At 36.5% G+C, this 20072-nt stretch overlaps 1 protein-coding gene across 1 annotated transcript in view; it reads left to right on the top strand.

Moving 5' to 3' along the window:
* The window catches only part of CEP128 (centrosomal protein 128), a 133277-nt gene extending 113589 nt beyond the window's left edge, over positions 1–19688 (top strand). Inside the window, exons 21-25 of the mRNA XM_054826374.1 lie at positions 5044–5121; positions 7126–7239; positions 10906–11014; positions 17794–17934; positions 18992–19688. Of these exons, the coding sequence (XP_054682349.1) occupies positions 5044–5121; positions 7126–7239; positions 10906–11014; positions 17794–17900 (408 nt within the window). The 3' untranslated portion in view covers positions 17901–17934; positions 18992–19688. The remainder of the gene's footprint in view (positions 1–5043; positions 5122–7125; positions 7240–10905; positions 11015–17793; positions 17935–18991) is intronic.
* Positions 19689–20072: the final 384 nt, after the last annotated feature.

The following is a 20072-nucleotide window of genomic DNA, read 5'->3' as shown; positions in this document are numbered from 1 at the left end:
ACAGAAAGATTAATAGCATTCACTTGATGGAAGAGACTGCTGTTAAATAGAATACTGTTAATACTGCTTCACTCAGTACAATTGGTGTTTCTTCCTCTTATCGGTCCCATCAGTGCACTGTATCAGTACCTTCTGTTCCCTGCTAAACAATGAGCAGCCAGATGTGATTGCTCTCCTTAGGATTATTTGTATGCATTATGGCATACAGCTTTCTGATTTCTGGGAAAAAAAGTTAATAGTACTTAATTGCCCTCTATGTCAGGTGCTTCTAACATCCTTTTTCGCATTTTATCTGTGCAGCTAAATCCACCTCTTTTAATAGAATAGAGTGTAGTCATAAATGATACAAATATGGCATTTGATCCACGTTGAGGAGGTTGCTGTACATTTCATTAAATTACCAGACCAAGTCTGAGGGCCAGCTAAAAATTCTTTCATCACCTTTCCCTCCCGTTCTTCAACATACTCTTTTGTTGCTGCCTTCTTTATTGAATTTCCCCTAACAAACTTGGCTTTTTTCTTTTACTGTTTTTATTTGTACATCACTACCATTCTTTTCATTAGTTTTATGAAAAAGGCACACATTTCTGTCCCTGAAAATGTTAGCATGTGAGTTATCCTATTCAAATCACTCCATGAACTGTTCAGAAGACTGTGAGAATTTTAGAATATAAAAGGAACTGGACTGGTCAAGACCAAAGGTCAATCTAGCCCAGCTATAGACATTGCAACAATGGCCAAAATAAAATGCTCAGGGAAGAGTGTATGAACAGGACTGACATACATTTTGTTTCCCACTCATTCATTCTGATTCCAACCATTCAAAGCTCAGAGACTTCCGGACCTAGAACTAGTTTCTATGAATTTGGAACCCTTCCACGGTCTTTCTCATTCATGAACTTGCTCAGTTTTCTGCTTAAACCCATATAAACTTTTATATCTTTATGCGACTTCTGATTATATGCAAATTGGTCATTTCTCCCCTCAGGCATCTCTCTTCCTGGCTGAAGAGTCCTGTTTTTTGAAGTCATTGTATTTAATTATTCCTCACATGGAAATAGCGCTCCATGGCTTTGATCATTCTTGTTGCTCTTCTCTGACCTGTCCCTATTTCTATTCTGAAATAGAGGTCCACAGCTGCACTCAGTAGTCAAGATGGAAGCACACCGTGGGTTCATACTTGGGAAAAATTATGTTCTCTGGCTTTTTTTTTTTTCCTTTCCTGATTATGTCCAGTGTTAATTTTCCTTTTCTGATTGATATTGAGCACTGAGTTAGCAAGTTCTTGGAAATATGTATCATTACCCCATGGTCTACTTCCTGAGCAGTAATGGTTAGCTTAGAGCCCATCATTTTGTGTGTGTGTGAAGTTACATTTACGTTTTAGGAATCTAAAAAATCTTTCAGAAATCCAAGGAGCCTATATCATCCTTTATCCACATGATTCTCAATGAAAGCAGAAAACCAAGGACTGAGTATGCGTATAACCCAAAGACTGGTCTTCTGCTTTCAGGATTACATTTAATAATGTAACTACTGAGGACTAGCTGAGGCACAGCTAATTATTTTTTTTATTCTACAAAAAGTTTTTGAAATAGAGGGGATATATTGAGGAGACACTTGGGGAGAACAGATAATGAGCGTCTTCCTTAACTTCATTTACAGACAGTGTTGACATGTGGTCTTGGCATTGGAATTTAGAGAAAAAATTGAAAAATTGGGTGGCTTTAGGCATGGGCTTACACTTAGGGCCTGAGTTCCTTTTATGTTGAGAACAGATCACAGGTCTTTATTAAAACAAAGAGAAAAAGGCAAAAATCTTTGTAGGTAGAAAAAAAATTGCTATAAATTGAATATACTTTATAGCATGCTGAGGAGCTACTACATTAAATGTGTCCTTTGTCCCAGGCAACTTTATTTCAACTCTGTGTGACATCTGAAATGTATATTTTTCTGCAGTTCATAAGTAAAATACTTAGCAAAATGTGTTAGGTTACCATAAGCTTAAAATATTTATGGTTTAATTTGGTGCTGGACCAAGAAGAGAGATTGGAGGGTGTTACAATTTTGGGGTTATTTCCTCTGAGGAAGGAATTTATTTCTCCAAAGTAAAAAACTTTGTGGACATGTATCCATCAGATCTGTATGATACCAGGATGACTGCTGAACATTAGGATTCAGTATTTTGTTTCACATATAGTTAAGTTTGGATTGCTTAGGGTCTGTTGTCTCTCATATGTTTCCCAGCCTTAGAAACACACGTGCAGACCAGTACCAGGGGCTACTCTGAGAAGAAGCAGCAAACATTGCATCTTATCATAAATTAATGAAGTGGAAAATCAATGCTTTGATGAACATTAGTTCATTGTAAATGAAGCATGAAATATGAATGAATACTGCTTTACTGTGGTAAAAGTGAAATGGTTGATTCTTATAAGAGGGAAACATTAGAGATTTATAGGTACCTCTAGGCAATTTTACTTTGAAGTGGAGATGTATAGTAGCATTTGGAAAAAAAAAAAGGTATTTTATAGCTATAAAAACATTTCTACACTGTAATGTGTAAAAAAGACTTTAAACGCAATATGTAGGCCTGATTGCATCCTGAAATTATGAAGAAGAATCCATTTTATACATTCATTATTAATGTATAACTACAGGTCCTGTAACTCTTCTGGTAAAGAACCAGGTATGTTACAGGAAAAGTAATTTTCTTCTCCTTATAAAATCTTCTTAGGTGATTTTTTTTAAGTAAAAAAACCCTGAGTGCAAATTAAATTAAATATTAAAATACAAGATTTCTTATAAAGATAATACAATAAATTTTAGTTTTGGTCCAAACATGGCTAGCTAAGTGTGAAATCTGCTTAACTTCCTTTCTCAAGCAGCAGGTGAGAAAGAAGAAAGTACTGTTTTCTTGTTAGAAGAAATAACCTTTATTAATTCTGACTGATTTTGCAAAACTGATTTGCCCTACTTTATTCACTGCAAGTCAGCATAAGTATGCACCTTCCTTCCTTCCAGGCTTTTTCCAGAATTTGCCATGGTCACTTGTCAACATTGCAATTAAGGACTTTTTCATCCTGGGTGTCCTGAGTGCTGCCCATTTCAGAAAGTGGTTTACGTACCTTTCAGGCATAGCTTCATATATTTAGTCTTGTATAACTCCTGTACGTTTTTAAAAATTAACCTTTTAAAATCTAACAAAATTAATGTGTTAGTATAAAGAAAAGCAAAAGTACTCATTTTGTTTTGTGTTCATACCTAAACTATCTCCACCTTATTTTCCCTGTCTCATTTCTATTATCTTGTTCTCACTAAATGACTAAAATATCTTTGTTTTACTCTGTTTTGCTTTTGACAGTTCTTCCTGTGCTTCTTGAAATCTAAAATATCCTTCCTTGCAGGTCAATCCTTTTACCCCATTTTGTAGGCTTCTTACTCTTCTTACTGTTCTTGAAGCAACAGTTCATCCAACCCTCTCATAAAATTCTTTGCCCCTACCTGTGATAATTGTCATTCTTCTAGCACCTTTGACTGCAATGCATTCTTGTTCTCTTCTGTGCTGTGTGAAGAGTTTCATTGCTATTTGTCCCATTTCAGTTTTTAAATAAATTTTTATGTGATTGAGTTTTAACTAAAGAAATACACTTATGTGCTATGCTTTTAAAGAATCGCATTCTTCTCTGAAGAATTAGCTTACATGGATATACACTTTTTTTGTAACGATGAAGCCTGTAGACAGTTCCTTCAGTATTAATCACGAGTGAAGTATTTTTGTTGTTTGCTAATACTACTGATGTTTCATGGTTTGTGATGCCCAGCATAGTGCACTATTATAGTCTTGACTCATTGGGTTGGTTTTGAAGATTGTCAGGGAGCTTTATGTGATACGAAACACAGCTTTTTGGAGTAGACTGCACTTGTGCTGAGAGGTTCCCATTGATTTTTCTTATTCTGGTGTGATTGAAAGTTTTAGTCTCTCTAGGTCTTAAGGCTGGGATCTAAATGGGATGTTTTTCATGTTGGTCAGATTGAGACTTTCCAAGACTAGCAACAGAGCTTTTGTACTTAAGGGCAAGTTAATTCAGTTTGCACGAACTTTACAACATAACAATATTTGACTTCAGGATTGATGAATTTTGTTTTTTATATAGATTTTTGCTTTAAAGTGCCAGGGCAGTGCAGTAATATAGTTAATGGAGCCCATTATTGGTAGATTGTGTACCAGGTTAACAGAACCTTATCCAAAGAAGTGTGAAGTTATAGAATTGTGGAGGAAATACCAACTATTGTTCAGAAAGTACAAACAGTATTGTTTCTACTTGCTTTTCAGCAAATAATAGAAGGGCAGCCTTTGAGAAGCTCCAGAGGCATCTGGCTTATGGGGCATGACTACTTACATGCATGACCAACCGACTTCACCTGTGGACAAAACCAAAACATGATATTAATTTTCTTCAGTTCTTGCTATAGACTAGATTTTTTGTGTCACTGATATGGAGGTGGAACCTTGTTGTTGAGTCCAACCCTAACTCTCCCTAAAGTGGTAATTCATCTTTCAGCAGTACATACCATATGTCTAAACTAAAAATATGATTGTTCTATATTTAGCTAAGTGCGAACTGCACATATTGGTATTTTGGGGAAAAAAAAATAAAAACGTTTCTACTATGTGTATAACTACAAAGATATAAACACCCTGAGTATAGATTTACATTTTTGTTAAATGTGCTTTTCTCCCTGAAGTGCAATACAAGAAAATTTCATTCTGAAGGCTACATAAACTCCAAAATTGTAAATAAGTATTGTTCTGCTCAGTAAACTGGTAACTATTAATGGAGATTCAAATTAAGGAAACTGTGCTTCGTTTTATTTTGTCCTTCTTTTTCCTTAATAGCCTGTTTACTGTTGACCTGTTTAATTTACAGGCAAATGCATACCTACAAACCTGTTTCCATAGATGTAATAGGTTTTTAATGTTTGAGATGGCTGAAAGAATTGATTAAATTTTTATGTTTTATCTTGTGTTCTGTTCTTTAGAGTACTCGAGTAGCTTTAGACCATCTGGAGTCTGTACCTGAGAAACTGAGCCTGTTAGAAGATTTCAAAGATATTGGAGTGAGGAAGATTTCATTTGACTCTTTCAGTAGTTCTAAAATATTTTGGTTGATTGATGTCCTCCCCATATGTATAGATAAATTGGTTAATAAGATATTTAAAATTACATATGTACATATTATGTAGACAAAAACATACAGAAACTTATTTTCATGTTTATATAGCTTTTTGGGGGTTATTAATTTAGTCCTAATTAGTAACACTGCTGAGGTGCTCCATAATGTAAGCAAACATTGATAACTGGGCATAATACGTCAAGTCCTAATTACTGGTTCAGAATATTTTTATTGAGTGGTAAATTCTGATATTACTTGTTAAAAATTGAAAATTTGGTAATGAAATAAATTATGCCAGTTATTTCAATATTTAAATTAATGAGTAAAAATAGGTGAGCTTTACCGCTTTTTGTTTTGTTTTGACATAATGCCAGTAACTGTCACTTGTTTTCCTAGTATCACTATCAAATCAAGGAGTGTTTTTTAGACACAGTGGGACATATTGACAGTAGTGGTGGAGTACTGTCAAGAGTGATAAGCCTCAAATTAGATCTTCAGTGGCTAGGTGGCTAAACCACTGTATTATTACTTTCCATACATGAAGTTGATGGTTTACCAAAAAAGAAATTGGATCCTCATTGCACAATATAAATTTTAAATCAGATCAATAAATGGATAATGATTTGCATTTTATTTGCTATATAGAATTTCTCATCCTGAGGTAGTCATAAACATTTCAAAACATACTTGTTTGGAACATTGTTTAGTCTAAGTGTTGTTGCACGAGGTCATGTGTTAATAATTGTACACTATTTTATTGCTGCCACCATCAACAGAGTTAGGAATACAAATGCTGATTGAAATGTTTCAGGGGATTTTTAAGAAAAATGTTGTTGAGTTGTGTAGTTTTAATTTCACATTCCAGATATCCCCAGAAGAGCCTTTTGCTCTGGCAGAGATTGACATCTGCCTCCTGTTGCCGATGGTTCCACACTCTAAAGGAAAAATTCTGCTCTCAGCTAGGCAAAGCAGAAGCTTGAGTGTGGGGTTTCAACAGTCTCCTTCACACTTGCACTTTCTTGCTTAATGTTACTATGAAATAGCATTGCTATTTTCTGGTTTGCTGTAGTTATCACTTAGCCAGTATTTGTGAGATTGGAACCCAAATTCTTTGGTTCAGTCTGAGCTCTGTTCTTCTCCCTGATGCTTAGTTTTTTAAATACTGTTTTCATAAGATGAGTTCCTACAAACAACTGTGTGTTGTTTAATAAATAATTTATCATTTGTGCATTTATTATTCAAGAGAGCTAAGCTTTATACCTTAGCTGTGAGAATGATGTCAGTTTGGAGTTTCATTAATTCTTCTATTTGAAAACCATACATGAGATTTTTTTGTACAACAGCATGTTTTACTCTCAGGTGGTATGCATGAATGAAGTAGTTCAAAGCGATTCATTGCTTTCCGTTGCTAGAAAGTTCTTCCCTCAGTGTTTTCATAGGAAGGAAGAAGGAAAGAGAAAGTAAATCTTTGATAATGCCTCACAAGTTGCCTGGTAGTTGTGTTCACTCAAGTGAATCATTAGCTAATTCAGTGAGAAGCGTTATGTTTTCTTATTTGAAAATATTGTTTAGTCCATATCCTTAGAACATTTTTTTTTCTTCAAGTGCTTGTTTCTATGGTATTGTAATGAATTTTTCACCATTACAGAATTCCTTTGTTAGAAGGTATGCTATTACTGAATTTTGGAAAGAGTTACAAGAAATCATTCACCAATTAAAGAAGAGGCTGTTCATATTTTAACCCATTTTCATTTTAACATTACTTTTCTGTACAGAACATTATGCTTTCATATGGCCCCCCTGTATTTCAGCCTCTGAAAGTTAGTTATTAATTCATTCTTGCTATATTGAAAACCCTTGGTGATACCTGTGTTTACAATAGCCAGCCAACATTTATTAACTGCTTTTCACATTACAAAATAATTTGGATCTTTCATTGCATTTCTAGGAGTCCCATTGCCGAAGGGAGATGATTGAGGAAAGATATACGAAGTATAAAGAAATAGTGAGCTCTCTACAGCAACAGCTGGAAGATTCAAAACAAAGAGTCCAACAATTCAAGGTGTGTGTGTGTGTACTCCACTTTTGTTTTCCGATTACTTTCAATCAGCAACGTAAGCTTATTTGATGTATATTAACTCCTAGTACAAACACAGACTAAAATCACACATGAATGTTTCTGTTTTGTGTAGCTGCCATGGCTGATGTAAAATTTGATGGCAAGTGTTGTCTACATTGTAAAGTACGATGGAACTTTCCAAAAATCTTTAAAAATTCACAGAAAAGTGACTTACTGTGTGTTACTACTCTCAAGTACTTACCTGCTTTGTCAAATTGCTGTCTACAGCCGTTTTGGTTTGTTTAATTTATCCTTTAATGTAAAAGATAAATATAGAAACCCGTTTCCTCCATTAAAGGGATGATTAATTTGTAGATCATGTATAGTGATTTTTCAGTAGTTGATCTTTGCATTCTTTACAAAAGATTCTATTTGATGTCCATTTCATACCTAAACGAAATCCAGGCAAAAGGAGGAGAAGTGATTTGCTGTAGGTCACTCAGCGGACTGATATCAGGGCTAGGCATAATCTCCTAACTCCCTGCCATACAAATCCAGTGCTGTTGTTTAGAAACATTGCCCGTAATGAGTTCACCTTTCCAATTATTAACACACTTTCTTTCTCTTCATATTAGCTTGTTCGTTGTCCTATCACTTCTCACGGCATATCATTGTGGTAGCAGCTTACTGCAGCAGAACTACAATTTCTTATGGATGTGGATGAAATAAGTGACCAGAACTGAGAATCATGCTAGTATTTCTGCTGCTTATCACAATCAAATCAAGATTCATTGGCAATGAATCTTACCAGTGTCTCTAAGCAGTTGAGCTGAAAATCTAGGATCACACACCATATATCAAAACACTTTAACCTGTTTGTGTTCCCTACCTCCTCCCTAGTGGTCTTCCTTGTGTAAAATGAGGACATGCTGACCAGTAGGTCTTTTAAAAAGTGGAAAAGGTAAAATAAATACAGAGTATTTTAGCTTAGTAAGTTGCTGTTGTAAGAAGAAGGTATTAAGCTACTTGAAAAAGCCATCTTGCTCTTCTGTAAGAAAGAATTGAAAGCAAGAAACAGGGCAGATTCACTTTCAGTCTGTTGCTAAGGATAATCTTCAGTTTCTTGAATTTCTCTTGCCTTCACACAAGAGTTACTAATTCAGTAGCCGTTGAAATTCGGAAAACATTAAAAAGCTAAGTGGAATGCAATCAGCTGACAGTAGAATATAATATTGAGCTAAGCTGACTGAGCTTACTGAGTTTGCATGATTTGAACTCTATATTCAGAATCCAGTATAAAGCTGATTCCAAAACAACATTTCCTCTTTCTTTAGACAACAGGGAGCATTTAATGGCTTCCATTTAGTCAGGCCTAATTGGGGTTTTGCATGACATACAGTACTCTTTGCTGTCACGGCTGTTACGAATAGAACAGAATGTTCAAAAACAAGTAACAGACGGGTGCTAATCTGATTTCAGTGATCAGGCTAGCTTAGTCTAAAAAAACCCTTTTTAATGCTTGCCTTTCTTACCCTCCCTTGGAACTAACTCAAATACATTGTTCATTTTTTTTTTATTTTACTCTTTGTCAATTGGGAGTCTCTAAAATTGATTGGTGGAAGAGTATAGGCTTGAGGACATCAAAGTTCATTCTTTCTGATAGTTTTGATTCACACTCTGTACATAACATAATGCTGCTTCTATACAAAGTAGGCAGATATTTGGTAGGTGATAAGAAAATGCATGTTTTAAAAAAGGCAGTTCTTGTAAAATTTTTACATTGACCATTTTAGATAAAATTGCTTGTGGAATTAATCTTTCTCCTCTGTTACGATATTTTTTCTAGCTTTTCTTGTAATATACTTCTTTCAGCTTGCTTGCCAACATTAATCTCAGACAGGCATTATCTAATCCCGTGTCCTCTTTTCATTTTGTGCAAAAATGAAACCCAAGTTAAATGTTCCCCTAAAAGCAGTTATTTTTCTGCCTTTCTTATGATTTCATAAGAAAATTCATTTGTCCCCACTCAATCTTCCCACTCCTCTGTAGTCTTATCAGATGGCTGTAAAAAACTTGTTGCTTAGAAGCCCAGGAAAATCATAATTGCCATTTGTATGTGTTAAAATGTAAGATTTCCAGTAATAAAGGAGGCCAGAGGCTGGCAGAATACCATCAAGTACAACAGTCGTGATTTTTCATCTAATAAAGGGCTGAGTGATAGTAGATAAAGAAGAAATCGGGGGAAAAAAAGGTAAATATAACATATAAAAATAAAATAAATAATGGAGAATCCCAACTAAAGCAAAACCAAAAGAGAAAGCTAGAGGAAAACTAAAGATAAATGTTATTATGCAAATATTTTAGGACAGCTTCCCTGCCCCAAACAATTGACTGTCTAGTCAAACACAGCATACAGATGTAATTGTAAACGAAGCGCATGAGAAAAGGCACATTCTGTAAGTTAAAACTTCTGTAAAGAGAAAGCCATTTTGTATTGCAGATGCTGGTAGAAGCACCTTGCTTATTTAAAAACTCTGTTCAAAGATAGCACTTCTGGAAGCAGAATGAAAAGACAAAAAAATTTTTATTCTTTAAAAGTTGTTATTGTGCTATGTACACTTTAGGTATTAAGTCTCTCATCAGCACATAAGGGGATTAATACGTATAATTCCCATTAGTCTTAATAGGAGTAAATCCTTCTTCAGTGATGGGACAAAAGCTCATTGTATCTCTAAATTAATGTTGAATCTTATTTTGTTTTCTGTTTAGTTTTCAAATCTTAGTATCAGCATGAATGATAAATTGCAAGATGTTTTAACAAAATTCCCTGAGGCTGTTTATGATAAGAATTCAGTAGCAAAATTGAGTGTTTTATGAACTGATGCATTTGTACATTATTATCTCTTCTCATTTCAAGAAACTGAGTAATTTGGGTACCAAGCCAAGCTTTTAATCTTATTTTGGAAGGTATTGCAACTGGAGACTACTTGCTGCAGTGCTAATAAAGATTTATGGAGATTTTTGTTTAAATGGCCTTTTTTAAAATGATCTTTTTCATAGCTTATAGACCAAATGACTTTACTCACCAAAAAGTTATGCTGTATGGGTCTAGCCATAAACAGTAACATTGTACCCAAACTTTATTTAATGGTTTAACAAAAAAAGGGGAAAAGCAACTTCAGATAATTTGATATGAGAAATCAATGAAGTTTGAGTTTCCTAAGTGGCAGGGAAAATGGATTTAATTTTTATTACTACTTGGGGAACTTCCATGAATTAGTGTGGAACATTCATTGATGAGGAATTCCTCATTCACTGATGTCTGCCCTGCCACTATGCTTTGGCCTGAACTGCGGATTTGATGTAAACAGGAAAGAACATTTTTACAACTTACTGTAGGGACTAAATCTTGCAATGCTCCCAATGCTTTTCTCAAGGCAAAGCAGTTTTTTGCAGAGATTTTGTAGTGATGAAATGGCCATGAAATTCATAAGCCAATTAATTTGAACCTAACTGCAATACTGAGCATTCTGAGAATTTAAATCAGTATTTTCCAGATTGTGTGAAATCACAGCATATACCTGTATGTGTGCTTCTGTATGGTTTTTGTTAAAATTTACAGCTGCTTGATATTAATAGAAAAAAATTATTTTTATTTGGTTGCCATAGGATGTGAAAATGGATGCTGAAATTTCTGATATAGAAGTGGCTGCTCCCTCTTCTAGTTGGCGAACTCAAAACAGTTTTTTGTCCAGCTCACTGCTCTCAGATTCAGGTTGTAAGTATTGTTTCACAGAAAAAAATCTGTAATGTGTTTTCCTCTTCTAAACCTGTTTCACTTGGGAGAGTAAGACACTCTACTTTTTGACAAAATAATGCTAGAACCATCTTAAGAGTCCTCCTGTGTTTTAGCTTTAGATACTGGATGGATGCCTTTGTCTAGGAAGTAATTCATTACATCCCACTGATAGTTGTTTGTTTTGTTGTTTTTTTAACTGGGACATACAAACCTACACCAAAAAAAAGGGCTACACTTGGATTCTGAATCTCTGCGTGAAGAATCATACCTATGTAAGCTGAGTATCTTTTCAGGGACCAGAGAGACATCCTCAGCGACGGATTCTTTCCCAGATCTTTCATTGGTACCAGTTAGTCTCGTGCTTGTGTAGCAGTTTAAATTCACTAATTCTGCTTCTACTTCAATAGTTGTTGTGGTGGGTTGACCCTGGCTGGGGGCCAGGTGCCCACCAGAGCCGCTCTATCACTCCCCTCTTTCACCAGACAGGGGAGAAAAAGTATAACGAAAAGCTTATGGGTCGAGATAAGGACAGGGAGAGATCACTCACTAATTGTCGTCACAAGCAAAACAGACCGAACTTAGAGTGGGAATTCATCTAATTTATTACTAAGCAAAACAGAGTAGAGGAATGAGAAATCAAATCAAATCTTAAAACACCTCCCCCCACCCCTCCCATCTTCCTGGGCTCAACTTCACTCCCGGCTTCAACCTCTGCCCCCCTCAGCGGCACAGGGGGATGGGGAATGGGGGTTACGGTCAGTTCATCACACGTTGTTTCTGCCGCTTCTTCATCCTCAGGGGGAGGACTCCTCTCATCGTTCCCCTGCTCCAGCATGGAGTCCCTCTCACGGGAGACAGTCCTTCACGAACTTCTCCAACATGAGTCTCTCCCACAGGGTGCAGACCTTCAGGAGCAAACTGCTCCAGCGTGGGGTCCCCCACGGGGTCACAAGTCCTGCCAGCAAACCTGCTCTGGCGTGGGCTCCCCTCTGCACGGGTCCACTGGTCCGGCCAGGAGCTTGCTCCAGCGTGGGCTTCCCACGGGCCACAGCCTCCTTCAGGTGCCTCCACTTGCTCCGGCGTGGGGTCCTCCACAGGCTGCAGGTGGAATCTCTACACCCCCTCATCCTTCCTCCATGGGCTGCAGGGGGACAGCCTGCTTCACCATGGTCTTCACCATGGGCTGCAGGGGGATCTCTGCTCCGGCGCCTGGAGCACCTCCTCCCCCTCCATCTGCACTGACCTTAGTGTCTGCAAAATTTCTTACATCTTCTCACTCCTCTCTCTGGCTCCAAAAGCTCCTTCTAACTGTTTTTTTTCCCTTCTTAAATATGTTATCACAGAGGCGCTGATTGACTCGGCCTTGGCCAGCAGTGGGTCTGTCTTGGAGCTGGCTGGCATTGGCTCTGTCAGACACAGGGGAGGCTTCTAGCAGCTTCTCACAGAAGCCACCCCTGTAGCCCCCCCGCCACCAACACCTTGCTATGCAAACCCAACAGTTGTTTTTAACTATTCTTTCTATCCTCTATTGGGTATACAACTTGTGGTCATGAAAGGTCACAGGATCTCTGATACAGCTAGTAACTGCCCAGTAAAAGATAAGACATATTAGATCTTTATCTGCTACAGATACACCTTTGCATGTGAGGCAAAACTAACTTTAAAATAAAAAAAAGATTTTTAAGGGTTTTTTTGCACATATCAGCACATGGATATCAGAATACTTTTCTTCAGAAGGACATCATCTTCCATTTCTTTTCAATATAGCCAGTTTGTGTGCTGGGAACCTATTCAGTAAGTTGCTCTCTATGTAATGGAAAGTCCTATTTCAGGCTTCATTGCACTTTCAAACCTTTGCCTTTTAGAATGAGTGCTGCAGTACATTACTGCTCACCAGTAAGTCCTGAGTTGATCTGATGAGGTTAAAGATAATTGGTTTCTTTTCCTTTCAGAATACGTGGGTTGTGATTAATATCTTTTTGCAGATCATAATGAATAACAATAGTGGGAACAAACTATAAGGAAATGCTTCCATTTCATCTGTACTTTAGGACAGTTTCACAGATTCACAGATTGTTAGGGTTTAGAAGGGACTTCTGGAGATCATCTAGTCCAACCGTCCTCCTAAAGTGGGTTCACCTAGAGCAGGTTGCACAGGATCGCATCCAGGCAGGTTCTGAATATCTCCAGAGAAGGAGACTCCACAGCCTCTCTGGGCAGCCTGTTCCAGTGCTCGGTCACCCTCAAGGTGAAGAAGTTTTTCCTCATATTGAGATGGAACTTCCTGTGTCCCAGTTTGTGCCCATTGCCCCTTGTCCTGTCACTAGGCACCACAAACGTCACGTCTGGTGCTATCCTCTAGGTATCCACCCTTTAGATATTTATAAGCATTGATAAGGTCCCCCTTCAGTCTTCTCTTCTCCAGGCTAAACAGACCCAGCTCTCTCAGCCTTGCCTCATACGAGAGATGCTCCAGCCCCCTAATCATCTTTGTAGTCCTCTGCTGGACTCTCTCCAGTGGCTCCCTGTCTTTATTGAGCTGGGGAGCCCAGAACTGGACACAATACTCCAGATGTGGCCTCAGCAGGGCAGAGTAGAGGGGGAGGATAACCTCCCTCGACCTGCTGGCCACGCTCTTCTTAATGCACCTCAGGATATCATTGGCCTTCTTGGCCATAAGGCACATCACTTGCTCATGGACAGCTTGTTGTCTACCAGGACTCCCAGGTCCTTCTCCGCAGTGCTGCTTCCCAGGAGGTCAACCCCTAACCTGTACTGGTGCTTGGGGTTGTTCTTCCTTAGGTGCAGGACCCTACACTTGCCCTTATTGAATTTCATACGGTTCCTCTCTGCCCAGCTCTATTGTCTGTCCAGGTCTCGCTGAAAGGCAGCGTAGCCTTCTGGTGTGTCGGCCACTCCTCCCAGCTTAGTGTCATCAGCAAATTTGCTGAGGTTACACTCTATCCCCTCGACTCAGAGTTGTTTTTCCATTTTCCCTAAACTCATTCCTGTCAAAGCCAAGCTCGACCTGGTTGGGGTATAGAAAAGAAATGACCCATACCTTGCAGGCAGGTTGGACTAGATGACCTCCAGCAGTCCCTTCCAATCTCAACAACTCTGTGATTCCACTGCAAAAACTTGCTGAAATTTAAAGATGCAGCATAAATGTTCCTAAAATATTACAATATCTATAAATGGCTTAATCTGAATGGAAGTTGCTGGGACTTTGTTACTTTAGGACTTTTTAATCAATTTTAGGCAGTTGTCAGATAGGATCTATGTGATCTGAATATCAGTCTGATGAACCAGTTCTGAGAATTTATTCTCTGATTGAGCTGTTTTTTACCAGCACTAAGCTTTCTGGGGGTAAAAAAATAAATGATGAATAAATGACAGTAGTGATTCAATGTTAATCATTATGAAATATTTGCAAAGTCTTCAGCAGTTGAGGAAGGATCCTTTTGAAACCATGTTCAGGCATGGCTGAGGGACTTTTTTTATTTTCTTGCTTAAAACTTTTAGAAACGTATTTTCCACATCATAAATTAAGCTGATCTTCGTATTTCATATTTTCCAAGTCCCAGAATGTTGCTGAGAGTGTTTTTAGTTTTGTTCTTTTGCCCAGATGGTAAACAGCTATTTTTAAAAATAATACCTTTTTTTTTTTTAAAGCAAAAAAGTAAGAAAACAGCAAATGTGTTTCACTTTTTCCTATTTGTTCATAAGGGCAAGGAACTGGATACAAAAATCTTTAGAGTTTTAGTTTTTTAGATGTTTTCTATAAAAATCCATTAGTCAAATTTTCTGAGGCTAAAACAGAGAAGTAGGCATAGAATATTTTTCCTATCCCTGATTTTATTTGACTCTGATAGAATGAAGGTAGAGTTCTTAATTTCTCACTTTGCTGGTTCTTTTCTCCTAAGAGTTAGCACTATTGTATATTCTTTATGCTTAGTAAGTATGAGAGCAAATCAGGTGCCTGTTGAAGATGCCTGATGTCATTTCAGGTGTCCTAGAGTACGTTTCTAGCTGTCATTCCAGAAACGCAAAGGTTTCCCATAGGTCACGTCACATCTTTCGCAGACCTTTGTGGATGTCTGTGGTAGTTTATGGCACTAAGGTATTTTAATTACTCCATAGACTTTGGTTAGTGACTGAATGTTTTACCTTTATGTTGAACCTGATCTCCAGCAGTCCAATGTGTATTTTGAAGCCATTGCTATAGTACAATGAAAATTCTGCAGGAGTATTAACATTAAGGAGCTTTTCTTGTTATGTTAGTTATGTTAGTCACATAAACACCATGAACTTTTAATTTCAGTAATGATATTAATTAGTTATAATTTGAAACTTTGACAGCAAAGTATAATTTGAGGTCTTTTGCTTCCAAACCTCCTGTAGCTTTTAATCTAACTATAAATGTCATCACCTATTTTCTGTGATTAATTTATCTCCTTACTTCTTCAGAAATAGAATGGACTGGGTTTTTTTCATTTACCTTTTGGAGCAGTTTGCAAGCCTTTCTCATTTAATGTTTCACAATCCATCTCTCTGAAATTCATGAAACCTTACAGATTATAGAGTCAATAAGTAGTACTAGAAGCTCCCTTTCCAGTGCAGGTCTCTCATGACTTGTAGAGAGCACCAGGGAGGAGACCAGACATGTTTGATGTAATGTAATTTATCTGCAAGGGAGATCCTGGCATTTAAAATTGGTTGAAAATAGAGGCACAAAAAGCATGAAAAAAATAAGGGAACAACAATCTGCTTCCATATATATATATATATATATTTTCAGTAAAAAATTGCCAATGCAGCAGATAGTTAAAAGGAAAAGTAATTAACATTCTGTTTTATGTCTGGTCTTCATGTTTCTGGTATAATTTCTACAATTATAACAGCTTTTCCATAACAAACTATTTTAAAGATGCTGTGGTAATGAGCTTTTATTTCTATAGCCATTTTCTTAGAAAGGAACGAGTTTAACTGAGAAAATAATTTATACAAGGAAGCATTCATTAGACATGGTTTACAGTCTGTATTATTATCAGACCAAAACAGTTGGTTTAAAAAAGTCACTACTAGTTGTTATCTAAAGAATAATCCTTCAGAAATTGTTTTCCATGGCCACTGTATTTTTCTTAAATTTTGTATTACACAGGTCCCTACAGTTACACATGCTTTGCATTAGCTTTGTGAATTGGGCCCTGCCTTTCTCTTTGTACAGTTCATCACTTCAAGGTTTTACCCTGGATGGTTTCCCAGACGCCATATGGCTTTCAGGCTTTCTATTGTTTTGGGGAATTTATATTCCACGGCTTCATAAGCTGTGACTTTATGAAGAAAAAAATAGCCACCAGTTTTCCCAACTTCTGTAGCTGGGATCACAATCTTCTCTGACTCTTTGGCTCTGGTGGTACACAACACTCTTTTGTCAACATGCTATATAGTACGAATGATATGGTTGAATAAAACCAAGTTGTCCTGAATGTTGATTTTATCATCATAACAATTATCTCCTGCAATGTATGCTGATGTCTGTCTTTATCCCTCTATGTATACTTTTTCATAAGTTCTTAGGACAATTTTTATTGACATTTATAAATAAGTAACTTAATTAGAAGTAAAAAGACATTGTAACATCATGATGCTGTGGGACACCATTCTAGAAGTAAAGCTTCTAAGGCTGCTCAAAGATAAGAACCTGGAATGACTGGAAACTTGACATCATCACTTTGAAAAATGCAAGTGGTTTAGTTTAGCAATGTTATGATGTTTCATTTTACTTTGAATACTGCCCACAGGAGGTACCATTGAAAGAGCATCCAGTAGCATAGTTCTGGACAAATACTGAAAACTTTATGCTGAAAAATTATAACTCACTGTTTTACTAATGTCCCAAACACAGTGATTTCGTTCTCCTTCTGAAAGTGAAAACATCACACTCCTCCTAATCAAACTGTGAAGACTTGCTCCCTGTTAAATAACTTTGGCTATATACTGTTACAATTATACTGGACTGTTGAAAAATTGCACTCTGGGTATTTATTACAAACAATCAGGAAGGACCACTTTTCTTATGATATAAGGAGGGCCGTTAGAAGAAGGGTATGTTGTATAAGTTGATATCCACTTTCTTCCCCTAAATTTCTGCCTTTTGTTTAATAATTGCTAGAGGTTTGGGTATTTGGAATTTTTTCCTCCGGCACTTTATCATAAGATGTTCTGTCAATTCATACTGTCTAGATTTTGATGCAATATAATGTATTTAGGAATAAGCATTATATATGCACCCTGTTGTGAAGGTATATACACAGTATGGCATCCTATGTACACCTGTTCAGTGTCACTTGTTGACTTTAGTCCATGCTATTGTTAAAGATATTCCTTCGGTAATTTTCTGAGTCATTTCTTTTGTCTTATTTAAATAAAAATGCTGGAAAATTAAATGTAAAAGAAACGTTAATGGAATTATCACATTTTTTAAAATGCAGTTTACATTTCTTCTGTATAAGAAAGCTCTTGGCCAAGCCTGTATTAGATAGTATTAAAATCTGTTTCTCTAGAAAAATAAGTCAGTTTCTCAATTCATAGCATTATGAATAGTGAATATTTATTAATACCATATTACTTGCTGTGTAAATTATAATATTGTGTAATGAAATGTGTGTTTCATATAAACATTGATGATCAATCAGCAAAATGTATGCGTTTCCCTGAAGATGTTTAATTGATTTTTTTGTCTGACTTATTTCTAGCACTTACGAAAAGAATGGTTCCTTTTGATACAAGAGCCACCAAGGAAGATTCCATTAATGTTGCTGTCAGTGAAATGAAGCTGCAAGCAGAAAGAGGGAAGCAGTAGAACATTTTACAAAAACACACCAGCTTTCTCTGTGGTAAATTCCCTTCCAGTCTTTTTTGATTTTGAATTTAGTAATTCCATCTGCTATAGGAGTGATACACCCTTAATGATTCCGCTGTTGCCAAACACAGCACCAAGAGTGAATCTAATGAACTCTTGTGATAATTTATGTAACTTGTACGCCAAAGGTTTTCTGGGATTATGCTATTGTCTTGTATTTGTTTCTGCAGTCCTCCTAAACTAAATTTCTTGTATTCCTGGAATATTATGAAATGAAAGACCTGTGACATTAATCTTTGCTATGAGCTTATTTACCCCTGTACAGGAATTGTTCTGGCATTTGGGTTTTTATAACATTATTAATAATGAAAAAATATTCAGAAATTACCTTTGTCCTAATATTTATTATGAGAGTCATTATACAGTGTTGTGCAGATACGTTTGTGATTTTTAGGTTCTTCAGTTTGCAACAATCATTAAAAAAAGAAGGGATAAATATTAAACAAATGCAAATTTCCTCAAAATTAGTGGAAATACGGATCATGATTTCAGGTTCAGCATATATCTGTTATAGGCTGTTTAGAATTATTCTTCTGACCAGAACAGTTTTATCAGATGATCTCTGGTAAGGCATTTAGCAGCTCCTGAATCTCACCCATCTGTATGAAGCATATTGAAGGGCACTGCTGTGTGGATGTGAAAATTTTAATAGCAGGGTTTAATGATCATTTATTTATTTATTCTGTTGTGTTCTCAATTAGAAGACATGTCATATTGATTTTAAAATGTTATGGTAATACAATATTGCACAGTTGTATTTGTTTGGATAGCTCTATTCTAAACAAATTGGATACAAATCTGCGTTACTGTGGTCCCAAAAAGCACATCACAGCAGAATTTTCTGCAAGTGTTTCTGATGGTCCTGGTTTTATTCCCCTCTCTAGTGCTTCTGGTTGAATCGCTACTAATGTGCCTTAAAAAATTTGCCAAATCTATCAGAGCACTGTAGCAACACGAACACCACTGAAACCATTTTGTTTTGTAGGCTTCCTTCATATTTATTTTCTTTACCTTTTGTATGTGTATTGTAGTGCTGGCATTGGCTTTTTGCAGACTTCTGGCCCATCTGCTCATTCAGAAGGTCAAGAAAGCAAAACAGGCACATCCATCTCTTCTGATCTCAACAGCAATGATGAGGCCAAGACAAAAACATAAACAAATAAACTTCTACTTTGGAGAAGGCAGGGCAAATAGAAACCTGTTTGTGTCATGGTCTACAAAGAGTGTGGATGTCATGAAGCAATGTTTAGCTCAAGCCACAGTTACCATAAACTAAACTTTAAGTGTATCCAACATTTGTAATTTATTTTTTTAATTAGATCAGAGCACAGCTGGAAATATGGTGTTTAAAATATTTTAGCTGTTTTGTCTGGTGAAACATTTAAAAAATTGCAAAATAAAATGTCACCAGCCTGCAGACTTTATGGTACCTACAAATTATGGCTAAAAATATAGAAAGTTCATTTTTAAATATATTATAAAACAGTAAATTATGCTCTCAAAACACCTCATGTGGTAATGAGGTCTGATGCATGGATTGCTGATGGATAAATGTGTGCCCAACCCACTTTACTTAAGTTGAAATGATTTTTGAGGTAAAGCACCTGTTAGTAACTGAATGGGGCTTTAAGAGTCTCAGCTGAGAAGTAATACACAGAAAAATAATGTCCTCTCTTTTTCCTAAGGAATTTGTAAAAATCTGGATATTGATTGCTCTTACCATTTTATGTATTTATACATTTTTTCCTCACTTGTGATTGAAAAATCTGAAGTATGTTTCCTTAACATAATATCACTACCGCTTTGTAGTGTTAGAAAACTACGGATAAGCAGTCTGAACTCCCTCATCATTACATCAAGTGTTGAATCGATTTTTGTACATTGCAGGACAGAAATGACTACTAGGTGAATAATTTTGGCCTTAAGACTTGAAATATGCTCAGTGCTTAGTATATTTGCCTTTGGCCATGTGACTGGGTTTCAGAGTTTTGTATCCTTTTTAAAATTTTCTAAAAGGGCTGGGGAAGAGAAGGGAAGAAGTCAAACCACACAAAAAAAGAGGGATCTTTAATGAGTAGACTTATGGACTCCAAAGCCAGGAAATTCTTTCTT

Source organism: Grus americana, chromosome 5 (genome assembly GCF_028858705.1).
Source record: "Grus americana isolate bGruAme1 chromosome 5, bGruAme1.mat, whole genome shotgun sequence".
NCBI lineage: Eukaryota > Metazoa > Chordata > Aves > Gruiformes > Gruidae > Grus > Grus americana.
This window is presented reverse-complemented; position numbering and strand designations above follow the sequence as displayed.